A 13,401-nucleotide genomic window follows, 5' to 3' on the forward strand; every position below is an offset into this window, starting at 1 on the left:
CAAAATCTGATGATATGATAGAATGTTTTGACTTTTACATGCATTTTTTAGTCTCATGTGTTTGACACCTATCTCTGCTTCTTATTTCTCATATATGCTGGAAAATTTCCATTCCTTTCCATTATTCCTTTAAGTACTCAGGCCACCTCTTGTTTATTTTGGAATTTTCATTTACTTCCTGAATAAAGTATCATTCCTCCTCTTTCACCTCCCAGACACAGAGAGATTTGCAAAGTCCAGTCCTGAAATACTGAGATTTGTGCTTATATATGTGAGTGCCTAAGTATGTGAAAAACAAGAAATAGGTTGTAAAGACATTATTTCTGATGCAGGTATAAAAAGAAACGCTTATATCAAGAAGGACTTCAAAGTTCAGGTTCACATTTGTTCGGTTTTCAACAGAAGCCATAACACCTCAAAACAAAAATTATGCACAAGCAAATACACAAATATTTGTTAGAAACAGTGAAGCATTTTTATTGGTAACAATGGACTTCCCCAACAGTAGGGTATTAGGATCATTACTACAGAGAGTCAGAGATTAAGGGAGTAAAAGTTAACATTTGGAAAAAAGACAGATGATACCCCCATGGAGCTTCTGGACTCAAAGATGCCAATCTAAAAATGGGTAGTTGAAGGTCAAAGCTCTGTCTTGCATGTGATCTCTTGCATATAGAAATCACGACTTTTCAATCTTTGAATCAGCATTATCTTAGATGTGTGGTTTCAGACATAAATGGTGTTTTAGGTGGTGACATTCTAGCAGCAAGAAGAATAACATCTCCTGTAGCAGACTGGCCTGTAACTGTCGTAGCCAGTTCCATATCCACAGCCACATCTGGTTCCATAACCACAGCCATAATGGGAGCTGTATCCACAGCCATGATAGGGGCTAAATCCACAGCCATATCCTGAACCATATCCACAGCCAGTCCCATATCCACAGCCACATCTGGTTCCATAAGCACAGCCATAATAAGGGCTCAATCCGCAGCCATAGCTGTTTCCACAGCCATAGCCATAGGAGCTGCCGTAGTAGTTACAACGCATGTTGTCAAGGGGAGCAGATTCAGGTGGACTGCAAGGCGATGGTTCTGAAGTGTGTGTGTCTTCTCCTTCCCATGGACCTTTATATGCTGTCAGTAATTGGCAGAGCATACCATCCATTCCCTGACATAGACAACAAATATGGAAGCAACCATGATGTGCCGGTCACTTTTGACAATCGATAATTTGCCTAAAGTAGCTAGTTATTTTGGAGATATTTAAAGAGCATCATTTTAATTTGCTCTGCCAGAGAATTTTTTCAGTAGAATCATGTGCCTCTAAACAGATACCCATTTTCAGAATTTCCTATCATTTAATATACATCTTATATTAAAAATGTGAGAAGCAACGTAAAAAAACTTTGCCCCTTTTCTCTCTCTTCTTTCTTAAATCATTTGCCTCTGGCCATAAGAAAAGAATATTCCTACCTCCTTTCTTGAATCATTGCAAATTCATGTATAGAAGCTAAAGATGCTGATGATTCTGCATTCACAAAGAAGCCCCCAACAAGAAAACATCTTGTCCAAACTGTCAATAGTGTTAAGAATAGAAATCTTGTTTACAGCTACATATTTATGTTTTTCTATCTGTAGATGCCTAAATCCAAACATACCCTTTCTCCTCACTCGAAAGGAACACCGGACCTTTCCATCATCAAAGATGTGGTCAAAATTTTTTTGTTTGTGAACTTTTATTTTTTGCATATCTTGTATAGATCTAACTTTCATTCACCATTTTCAGAATCTGGCAGGCTCCAAATTTGGAAGTTTTCTTTTTTATTCAGCTATAGTTGATTTACAATATTGTGTTAGTTTTGGGTGTAGAGCATAATCATTCAATGTTTTTGAAGATTATATTCCATTAAATATTATTACAACATAATAAAGAATTCACCATGCCATATAGTATATCTTTATTGCTCATCTGCTTATAAGCAATATTTTGCATCTGCTAATCCAATGGCACTAATTGGTCCCTCCTCTTCTCTCTCTCCTTTCATAACCAAAGGATTATTTTCTATATCTTTGGGTCTCTTCTGTCTTGCATGTGCTTTCATTTTACAATTTTTAGTGTTTTCATATAAGTGAAGTAATACAGTATTTGTCTTCCTCTGTCTGACTTATTCCTCTGCCTGAACTTCTTTCATTAAGCATTTGCCATTTCCTTCTCCAGGAGATCTTCCCAACCCAGGGATCGAACCCAGGTCTCCTGCATTGTGGGCAGATGCTTTACCATCTGAGCCACCAGGGAAGACTCATACTATTTTCTGCTAACCTACTTCAGTAGTGTCTGACTCTGTGCGATCCCACAGGCAGCAGCACACCAGGCTCCCCTGTCCCTGGGATTCTCCCGACAAGAACAGTGGAGTGGGTTGCCATTTCCTTCTCCAAGGCATGAAAGTGAAAAGTGAAAGTGAAAATGAAAAGTGAAAAGTGAAAGTGAAGTGGTCGCTCAGTCGTGTACGACTCTCAGCAACCCCATGGACTGCAGCCTACCAGGCCCCTCCGCCCATGGGATTCTCCAGGCAAGAGTAGTGGAGTGGGGTGCCACTGTTTAGATCCATCCATTTTGCTGCAAATGGTAGTATCTCATTTTTATGTCTGAGTAATGGTGATTGCAGCCATGAAATTAAAAGATGCTTACTCCTTGGAAGGAAAGTTATGACCAACCTAGATAGTATATTGAAAAGCAGAGATATTACTTTGCCAACAAAGGTCCACTTATAGTCAAGACTATGGTTTTTCCAGTGGTCATGTATGGATGTGAGAGTTGGACTGTGATGAAGGCTGAGAGCCGAAGAATTGATGCTTTTGAACTGTGGTGCTGGAGAAGACTCTTGAGAGTTCCTTGGACTGCAAGGAGATCCAACCAGTCCATCCTAAAGGAGATCAGTCCTGGGTGTTCATTGGAAGGACTGATGTTGAAGCTGAAACTCCAATACTCTGGCCACCTCATGCGAAGAGCCGATTCATTGGAAAAGACCCTGATGCTGGGAGGGATTGGGGGCAGGAGGAGAAGGGGATGACAGGGGATGAGACGGCTGGATGGCATCACTGACTCGATGGACGTGAGTCTGAGTGAACTCCAGGAGATGGTGATGGACAGGGAGGCCTGGCATGCTGAGATTCATGGGGTTGCAAAGAGTCGGACATGATTGAGCAACTGAACTGAACTGAACTGAATGTTCCATTGTGTGTATATGTACACCATATCTTCTTAATTGATTCATATTTTGAGGGACCTTTGAGTTGCTTCCCTATGTGAGATATTATAACAGTACTGCTATGAACATTGGAGCATATGTATCTTTTCAAATTAGTGTTTTCACTTTTTCTGAATATGTACCCAGGAGTAGAATTGGATCATATGGTTGTTCTATTTTTAGGTTTCTATGGAACCTCCATACTGATTTCCATAGTGGTTGCACCAATAATTTACATTCCCCAAGAGTGTTTAAGTGGTTTCTTTCCCCATATCCTCTAAAACTTTTGATATTTATAGATTGTTTTGGTGATGGCTACTCTGACTGATGTAAGTTGATATTGTATTATTGTTTTGATCTGTGTTTTTCTGATTATTGGTAATATTGAACATCTTTTCTTGTCCTGTTAGCCATCTGTATGTCTTCTTTGGAAAATAGCTATTCAGGTCTTTTGTCCATTTTTTGATTGGGTCTTTCAACTTTTCTATTTTGAGCTGTTTACATAATTTGAGTATTAACACCTTGTCAGTCACATCATTTGCATATTTTCTCCCATTCTGCAGAGAATGGGTACCTTTTTACCTTATCGACTGCTTCTTTTGCTATGCAAAAATTTTCTAAGTGTAAGTATGTCCCATGTGTTTACTTTTGCTTTCATTGCTTTTGGCTTAGGAGACAGATCCAAAAAAAAAAAAGTGATACAATTTATGTCAAAGAAGTTTCTGCCCATGTTTTCTTCTAAGAGTTTTTAATTTTTAGGTCTTACATTTATGTCTTTAACCCATTTTGAGTTTACTTCTTTGTACGGTGTGAGGGAATGTTCTAATCTCATTGATTTATATGTGGCTGTTCAGTTTTCCCAGCATCACTTGTCCAAGAGATTGTCTTTTTACCACTGTATATACTAGCTTCTTCTGTCATAAATTAACTGATCTCTGGTGTGGAGGTTTGTTTCTGGACTCTGTCTTCTGCTCCATTGATCTGTGTTTTTTAATGCCAATATAGTGTTATTTTGATTACTGTAGTTTTACAATATAGTCACTTTGGGAAAGTTATATCTCCAGTGTTATCATTTTTTTTTCAAGAGTGCTTTGCCAATTAGTGGTCTTTTGTTGTTCTAGTTTTAATATTATTTTTCTATGAATTTTAGAACTATTTTAAGATTGTTCTAGTTCTGTGAATGGTTTTGGTCTAGCTCTGTGAAAAATATCATGGGTACTTTGATAGAAATTGCATTAAATCTGTAGATTTCTTTGGGTATTATGGCCATTTTAATAATATTAACTTTTCCAGTACAAGGGAATGGGATAGCTATCCTTTTTTGCATATAATTTTCAATTTTCTTTATCAAAGTTTTATGGTTTTCAGAATATAAATCTTTTGCTTCCTTAAGTTGATTCCTAGGTATCATTTGTAGAACCAATTAAATAGGATCTTTTTTTTACTTTCTCTTCCTAATATTTCATAATTAGTGTATAAAAACATAACAGGTTTCTCTATACCAATCTTGTAACATAAAATCTACTGAATTAACTTATTAGTTCTAATAGATTTTCAGTGGAGACTTTAGAGTTCTCTATGCAAAGTATGTCATCTGCAAGTAGTGATAGTGTTACCTCTTTCTTTCCAATACATTTTATTTCTTCTTGTCTGCTGCAGCTAGAATGTCCAATTCTACTTTAAATAGAAGTGGTGAGAGTGAGCATCCTTGTCCTATTCCTGAATTTAGCAGGAAAGATTTCACCTTTTCACCAATGAGTATTATGTTGGCTGTGAATTTGTTAGAAGCAGTCTTTATTATATTCAGATATTTTCCCCCAAACCACTTTGATGAGAGTTTTTAGCATGAATGGATGCTGACTTTATTTTTCTTACTTATTGAAATGACCATGTATTTTTTGTCTTTCTTTTTGTTAACATAGGTGTATCACATTGATTGCTTTGCATATGTTAAGCTGTCTTTGTGACCCTGGATTAAATCCAACTTGATACAGTGAATGACACTTCTCTGTATTTTTAAATTTGTTTTGCAAACATTTTGTTGAGTTTTTTTTTTTTTTTCTTTTTTGTTGTGTCTTTAGTTTTGGTAACAAGGTAATGGTGGTCTAGTATTGGAATAAATTAGGGACTGTTCCCTCATCTTCAATTAGTTAGAATAACTTAAGAGGGATAAATATAAGTTATTTTCTATATGTTTGGTAGAATTCCCGTTTGCTGGAAATTTTTTGAATTGCTGCTTTAATTTCACTTCTAGTGATCAGTCTGTTCAAATTATGTTTCTTCTTAACTCAGTCATGGTATGCTCTGTGTTTCTAGAAATTTGTGTTTCTTCCAGGTTATCCAATTTGTTAGTTTATAACTATTCACAGCATTCTCTTATGATTTTTTGTATATCCGTGGTATTGTATTTTTTTCTTCTATCATTTATTATCAAACTTCTAGTGACTTTTTATGTTGAACACTATGAAATACAAATTGAATGGAGTATAAAATCTGGAAGGTGATTCTTTATGCTGGACACTCACATTTTAACAACAAAAAATGAGTCATAATCCAGTATTTTATAGACTGGAATAACTTTAACAGGAATTTTCACCAAGCTGCTGATTTCATTTTCTGAGAACATTAATTATTAGACAGTTTTATTTTAGTTAAGAAATCATTCTACCTATTTTTTTTCTGATATTGATCACTGCTCTAATCTAATGACTCTACTATGTTTAATCCCTAAGAATAGGCATAAAAGAAATATATTTCCATTCCAATTTTTATTATTCTATCCTTTCTTTCCTTTTCTGTCTTCCTTGACATTCAAAACTATCAATTCTACTTTATAAATTCTCTAGCATAAATACTTTACTTTGCAGTACTGTTGCCAGCACAAACTTTACCATCACAATCCCCCAGGATTATTGAAAAATCTCCTATTTATTGTGTTACTTCTAACACATTTCCATTCAAACCTCTGGATACTGATCCATAACAACAACAAAAATATCTGTTCTTTGTATCACTGAATATCCTGCTCTGAGAAGAGTACTTGGCACATAATATGCACTCAATCAATATTTCTCCAATAAAAAGGGATAGATTAAGTCAAACATTGCTGTGTCAGTATAAGGTATTTGGATAGATTGTCATCATTTTCTAATTTTTCCAAAGCTGAGTGTCTCAAATGTTCTTTACTGGAGTCACAACATTTCAGGATTTTAAGATATGTTAAAAGTTAAAATGTAAATACTCTTCCTGGATATATAAATTATCTCATATGTGTCTAATAAATCATATTCTTCTAAAATTTAGAACATTTCTCTTCCTTTTTTACACTTGCTACTGTCCTTTTAACTCCTCTTTTGCAATTGATATCAGCTCATTTTTCACAAGTTCAAAATGCCTCCTCAACTGTCTCTGTAATAATTCAATCCTTACTCTTTTTCTATTAAGCAGTTTTATTCCCCTGCCTCAATTGTCAGTCTGAAATCACCTTAATATTTTTCCTGATTTTTTTTTTGCTTCAAATGCTAGATTGTAGAACCTGTGAGAGCAGGAAAGTTGTCTATAATGTTCCCACTTTGTCTTCACTAAGATAAGACCCTCTCAAAGCTACACAAAACTATTTGCCAATTAAATGACTGAAAACAATCTCCTAAAGGTCAATGTATGCAAAATATTAAATACTGTCATTATCAGTTCAGTCCAGTCACTCAGTTGTGTCCAACTCTTTGTGACTCCATGGACTGCAGCATACCAGGTTTCCCTGTCCATCACCAACTCCCAGAGTTTGCTCAAACTCATGTCCACTGAGTCAGTGATGCCATCCAATCTTCTCAGCCTCTGTTGTCTCCTCCTCTTCCTGCCTTCAATCTTTCCCAGCATCAGGCTCTTTTCAAATGAGTCAGTATTTTGCATTAGGTGGCCAGCTTCAGTATCAGTCCTTCCAATGAATATTTAGGATTGATCTCCTTTAGGACGGACTGGTCTGATATCCTTGCAGTCCAAGGGACTCTCAAGAGTCTTCTCCAACACCACACTTCAAAAGCATCAATTCTTTGGTGCTCAGCTTTCTTCACAGTCCAACTCTCACATCCATACATGACTACTGGAAAAACCATAGCTTTGACTAGACAGACCTTTGTTGGCAAAGTAATGATGTTTGGGTTGGTCATAGCTTTTCTTCCAAGGAGCAAGTGTCTTTTAATTTCATGCCTGCAGTCACCATCTGCAGTAATTTTGGTGCCCCCAAAATAAAGTCTCTAGCTGTTTCCATTGTTTCTCCATCTATTTGCCATGAAGTGATGGGACCAGATGACATGATCTTCATTCTCTGAATGTTGAGTTTTAAGCCAAATTTTTTACTCTCCTCTTTCACTTTCACTGCTTCTGCTGCTGCTAAGTCACTTTAGTTGTGTCCGACCCTGTGCGACCCCATAGGCGGCAGCCCACCAGGCTCCCCCGCCCCTGGGATTCTCAAGGCAAGAACATTGGAGTGGGTTGCCATTTCCTTCTCCAGTGCATGAAAGTGAAAAGTGTAAGTGATGCCAGTCATGTCCGACTCTTAGTGACACCATAGACTGCAGCCCACCAGGCTCCTCCATCCATGGGATTTCCAGGCAAGAGTACTGGAGTGGGGTGCCATTGCCTTCTCTGTCACTTTCACTAGGAAGCTCTTTAGTTCTTCACTTTCTCCCATAAAGGTGGTGTCATCTGCATATCTGAGGTTATTGATATTTCTCCCAGCAATCTTGATTCCAGTTTGTGCTTCATCCAACCCAGCATTTCGCATGGAGAACAATATTAAGATTCCTTTTAAAACAGGGAATAAAACTACCAAATGACCCAACAATTCCAGTACTGGACTTATACCCTGAGAAAATCACAATTCAAAAATGCACATGTACTCCAGTGTTCATTGCAGCACTATTTATAATAGACGGGACATGGAAGCAACCTAAATGTCCATTCACAGATGAATGGATAAAGAATTTATGGTGCATCTGTACAATGGAATATTCCTCAGCCATAAAAGAAATGGACTTAAGTAATTTGTAGTGAAGTGGATGAACCTGTTTGTTACACAGAGTAAAGTAAGTCCAAAAAAGAAAACCAGACATTATATATTAATGCATATATGTAGAATCTAGAGTATGGTACTGATGAGTCTATTTTTCAGGGAAGGAGTGGTGACACAGACATAGACAATGGACTTGTGGACAGTGGGGGAAGGAGAGGATGGACTAACTGAGAAAGTAGCATTTACTTATATGCATTATCATATGTAAAATAGATAGCTAATGGGAGGCTGCTATTAACATAGGGAGCCCAGCTGGAACTCTGTCATTACCTAGACAGATGGGATAGGGGTGGGTGAGAGGGGGGCTGAAGAGGGAGGGGATATGCATATCAGTTCAGTTCAGTCACTCAGTTATGTTCAACTCTTTGCAACCCCATGAATTGCAGCATGCCAGGCCTCCCTGTCCATCACCAACTCCTGGAGTTCACTCAAACTCACATCCATTGAGTCGATGCCATGCAGCCATCCCATCCTCTGTCATCCCCTTTTCCTCCTTCCCCCAATCCCTCCCAGCATCAGAGTCTTTTCCAATGAGTAAACTCTTCACATGAAGTGGCCAAAGTACTGGAGTTTCAGCATTAGCATCATTCCTTCCAAAGATGACTAATTTGCATTGTTGTATGGTGGAAATCAACACAGAATTACAAAGTAATTATCCTTCAATTAAAAATAAATTTTAAAAATCCATTTTCAATTCCATCAAAAGAAAATATCATAGAATATTTTTATTCTAACTTAGCCATTCCTTAGTTCTTTATTCTCAAGTGCCTAACACCCAACTCTGCTTCCAATTTCTCATTACTTCTGGGAAGTATCTCTTCTATTCCATTACTCCTTCAGGAAATCAGATTGTCTTTCCTGTACCTGAACTTTGTCATGACCACCTGACTGTGTGTCATTCCTCCTCCACTTGCTCCTCCAGCTCCATTCTTGACACAGTGAGATTTTCACGGTTCAGCACGGTTCTGGAATACTGTGAGATTTGTGCTTGGGTATGTGAGTGCCTGCGCATGTGAGATACAAGAAATAGTTGGATAAGGTATTATTTGTGGTGCAAATACAAGAAGAAATGCTTGTATTATATCAAAGAACTCAAGGTTCAAGCACCCTGTTAGCCCAGTCTCCAAAGAGTCCATAGCACCTCAAAAAAGACTAATTCACAGAGATTTGTTAGAAGGAATGAGTGATTTTTATTGAGAATAAGGGGTTTTCCATGCTATAGAATGTTAGGATCATTAACACAGTCATAAGAGATTCAGAGATTAAGGGAGTAAAGGCTAACATTTGGAAGAGTCAGATGTTATCACCATAGAACCTCAGACTTCAGGACGTCATTCTAAACGGGGGTAGTTGGAGATCAAAGCCTCTGTCAGGCATGTAATTTCTTGCAAGTAGAAATCCTGGGTTACTGATCCTCAAAGCAGTATTATCTTTAGATTCTTCATTTCAGAAGCAGACTAGGCTAAGATGGTGATGTTCTAGCAGCAAGAATAACATCTCCTGTAGCAAACTGGCCAGTAGCTGCTATAGCTTGAGCCATATCCACAGCCATATCTGGTTCCATAACCACAGCCATAATAGGGCCTAAATCCACAGCCATATCCTGTCCCATATCCACATCCGTATCCTGAACCATATCCACAGCCGTATCCTGAGCCATATCCACAGCCGTATCTACTTCCATATCCACAGCTATAATAGGGGCTGAACCTACAGCTATAGCCGTTTCCACAGCCATAGCCACAGGAGTTGCCGTAGTAGTTACAACACATGTTGTCAAGGCAAGAGGATTCAGGTGGACTGCAAGAGGATGTTTCTGAAGTGTGTGTGTCTTCTCCTTCCCTTGGACCTTATATACTGTCAGTAATTGGCAGAGCATACCATTCATTCCCGGACATAGGCAGCAAATATGGAAGCAACATGATGAGCCAGTCACGTCACCACTGACAATCAATAATGTTTGCTTAAAATAGCTCATTATTTTGGAGACTCCTGTTTCATTTTAAGAGCTTCACTTTAATTTGTTCTGCTGACAAACTGTCTTAGTAGAATCGAGTGACCCAAAGCTGATCATTTTCAAAACCTCCTATCATTTAACAAATACCTTATAAAGCAAGCTTGTTGGGGAATGTCAGACACGTTTGCCTCCCTTTCTCTCTCATTTTTCCAAAATACCTGCTTCTGACCACAGGAAAAGGAATATTCCAGTCTCCTTTCCTGAATCATTGCAACTTCCTGTCCGTTTTCTCCTACCCTTTCTGCATTCCTTACCCCTGCCTTGTCCGACTCTCCTCAAATCCTAAGAATCGGGTCAGTACCTGATAATTCGAAACAGAGTCTTTCCCCGGAAGAGTGAATACTTATAGTTGTGGAGACAGTGTGCTGTATGTGTCCCTTCTTATATTTTCTTCTTCCGTGCACCAGGCAGGGGAAGGGCCTGTTCAAGTGGGGCAGCCCTCTTTCCTCCCTTTTTTGTAGCTACCAGAGTATCACCATTGAGGAGCCTTTAACCGTGTAACCAACTTGATTTGGCTGAAGAATCAGAAGTCCTCAGTTAGACCAGAAACTCATTTTTTCACATACAGCCTTATGAGAGTTTTGTGTTATGAGATGTTAGTCCATTCCCCTCACTCAATTATTCTTGCCTTCTTCTATCACTACTGTTCCTTACACGTTTAGTTCAAAGGCTAAAGGTAAGTAGGGTCACCTTGATACTTACAGCAAAAGCCCATCTTCAGTTCCTAGTATATTCATGACATCAAGTACCACAAAACTCAATTTTATCCTTATTCATATGTACATTAATCAGAAGTTCTCAACCTTCTACAAAAATGTTCATTGTGACTTTGAAATATATGTCTGCTTTCTTCTAAATAATCCTCTCTAACACACTTACCTTTTCAACATGTAAAAGAGGAAAATGAGTGTCATTCCTTCTGCTGTTAATATTTTTCTTGCCACCAAATTTCTCCACTTAAAAAAAAATTCTATTTTTACTGAAAACTCAGATCTGTAATCAGCTCCTGTGAGATGCCTTTCCTCCGTCTGAACTGGATCATCCTCCTCTTGGCCCTTGGGGCTTCCCTGGTGGCTCAGGAAAGAATCTGCCTGCAAGGCAAGAGATGTGGGTCAATCCCTGGCTCTAGAAGATCCCCTGGAGGAGGAGATGGCAACCTCTTCCAATGTTCTGGCCTGGGAAATCCCAAGGACAGAGGGGCCTGGCGGGCTATATAGTCCATGGGGTTGCAAAGAGTCTGACATGACCTAGCAACTAAACCACTATCACCACCTCTTGGTTCTTATCAAAGCACTTGTCAAAGTTTTTTGAAACTATGTCTTGCCTCACTGATTGAAATGTAACTTCATACCAAACATTCAAACTTTCATGACCAAATTTTCAGTCCAAAGAAAACATGTTGCTTTATTTGTTGGGGTAGGGGGACTTTTTTTTTTTTTTGCTTATCTTAGTTTCTATGTTTTATTCAAATCAACTCTTTCAGAATCTGGTAGACTCCAAAATTTAGATTATTTTTCACTGTAACAACCATGAGAACTGAATTGGAAGGGAGTATAAAGTCAAGATCATTCTTTCCACTGGATATACTTGAATTTCAACAACAAAGGAATAAGTGGTGGTCGAGTACTTTACTGAATGCCTTTAACAGGGATTTTCACAAGGCTGCCAACTTCAATTGTTGAGAAGTTTCACTATCAGAGATTTTTCCTTCAGTTAAATCATTCTACCAATTTTTCTGATATTGGTCACTGGTCTAATCTGAACACTGCTATGTTTCATCCCTAACCATAAACATTAAGAACATATATTCCCATTCCATTTTTCTTATCCTTCAGTTTCTTACCTTTTCTGTCCACCTTGAAATACAAAACTATAAATTCTACTTGACAAATTCTCTCGTACAGACACGTTACTTTTCACTGCCACAGCCAACACACTCTTTGGTCACAGTATCCCTGGATTATTGAAAAGCTCTTTTATCATTGTTGCATTATTTCTAATACCTTTCCATTCAGATCTCTGGATACTGGCTTAAAACAGTAAAGACAACTCCCATTCTGTGCATCCTTGAAACCAGCTCTAAGTACAGTCCCTGATACATAATTTGGACTCAGTATCCTTCCATAAAAATGGATGGATCAAATCAAACATGTATTCAAACATTGGAGAGCCACATATACTGTAAAGATGTTTGATTATATGATTAAATTTTCTAAATGCAAATTTCTTCTTTCTAAAATGAGGCTTAACTATTTTTATATAACTGTTTTCCTTATGTTTCATATCTATTTAGTGTTCTGGTCGGGAATTTTACTCAATAAATGTTATTCCCTTTATCTCACTTTCCTTCCCACCCCCCTTGTCTATATATATTTACTTTTGTGATTATCATTTAATACATATTATTTAAATATGCACTTTTTAGAATCCAAACATAAACTTTAATTTTAAATAATTTTTTTTTCAGTGACAAGGTGGTCCTAAAAATTCTTATACAGAGTGAAGTATGTCAGACAGAGAAAGACAAATATATGATATTTCTTTAGATTTCTATGAAATCTAAAAATACAAATGAAGCTATTTATAAAACAGAAATAGAATCACAAAAGTGGAAAACAAGCATAGTTACCAAGGGGTTGGGAGGGGAAGGGGGGACAGAGGGGGATAAACTGGGAGGTTGAAAATGACATATTCACACTACTATATATAAAATAGATAACTAATAAAAATCTACTGTATAGCACAGGGAACTCTACCCAATATTCTGTTATGACCTATATAAGAACAGAATCTGAAAAAGGAGTGGATATAGGTATGTATATGACTGATTCACTTTGCTGTATAGCAGAAACTAGCACAACACTGTAAATCAACTATAGTCCAATAAAAATTAAATTTTTGAAATCTCATTTTTCTTATTCCATAGTTTTAAATTTATGTTTAATAACAGCTATAAAATACCCATATTTATTTGTACTGTAATCCTGATTTAGTTTGAATTTAATATAATAGCTTTGTAACATAAAAGAAGTCATTCTATGGTATACCCATATGTATGCCCTA

General features: G+C 37.4%; 2 protein-coding genes across 2 annotated transcripts; both read right to left on the reverse strand.

Annotated features, from left to right (window-relative positions):
- Positions 1 to 759: 759 nt before the first annotated feature.
- LOC114109297 (keratin-associated protein 21-1-like) lies at positions 760 to 1,050 on the reverse strand. Its single transcript, XM_027957547.1, has one exon. The coding sequence runs from the start codon at positions 1,048 to 1,050 to the stop codon at positions 760 to 762; it is 291 nt and encodes a 96-aa protein (XP_027813348.1).
- Positions 1,051 to 9,799: 8,749 nt separating this feature from the next.
- LOC121818042 (keratin-associated protein 6-2-like) lies at positions 9,800 to 10,093 on the reverse strand. Its single transcript, XM_042241323.2, has one exon. The coding sequence runs from the start codon at positions 10,091 to 10,093 to the stop codon at positions 9,800 to 9,802; it is 294 nt and encodes a 97-aa protein (XP_042097257.1).
- Positions 10,094 to 13,401: the final 3,308 nt, after the last annotated feature.

This window comes from Ovis aries, chromosome 1, assembly GCF_016772045.2.
Source record: "Ovis aries strain OAR_USU_Benz2616 breed Rambouillet chromosome 1, ARS-UI_Ramb_v3.0, whole genome shotgun sequence".
Lineage (NCBI taxonomy): Eukaryota > Metazoa > Chordata > Mammalia > Artiodactyla > Bovidae > Ovis > Ovis aries.

What these genes read in the sequence shown, in the direction of transcription:
- LOC114109297 (XM_027957547.1), bottom strand. Translation starts at nt 1,050, where the DNA reads ATGCGTTGTAACTACTACGGCAGCTCCTATGGCTATGGCTGTGGAAAC.
- LOC121818042 (XM_042241323.2), bottom strand. Translation starts at nt 10,093, where the DNA reads ATGTGTTGTAACTACTACGGCAACTCCTGTGGCTATGGCTGTGGAAAC.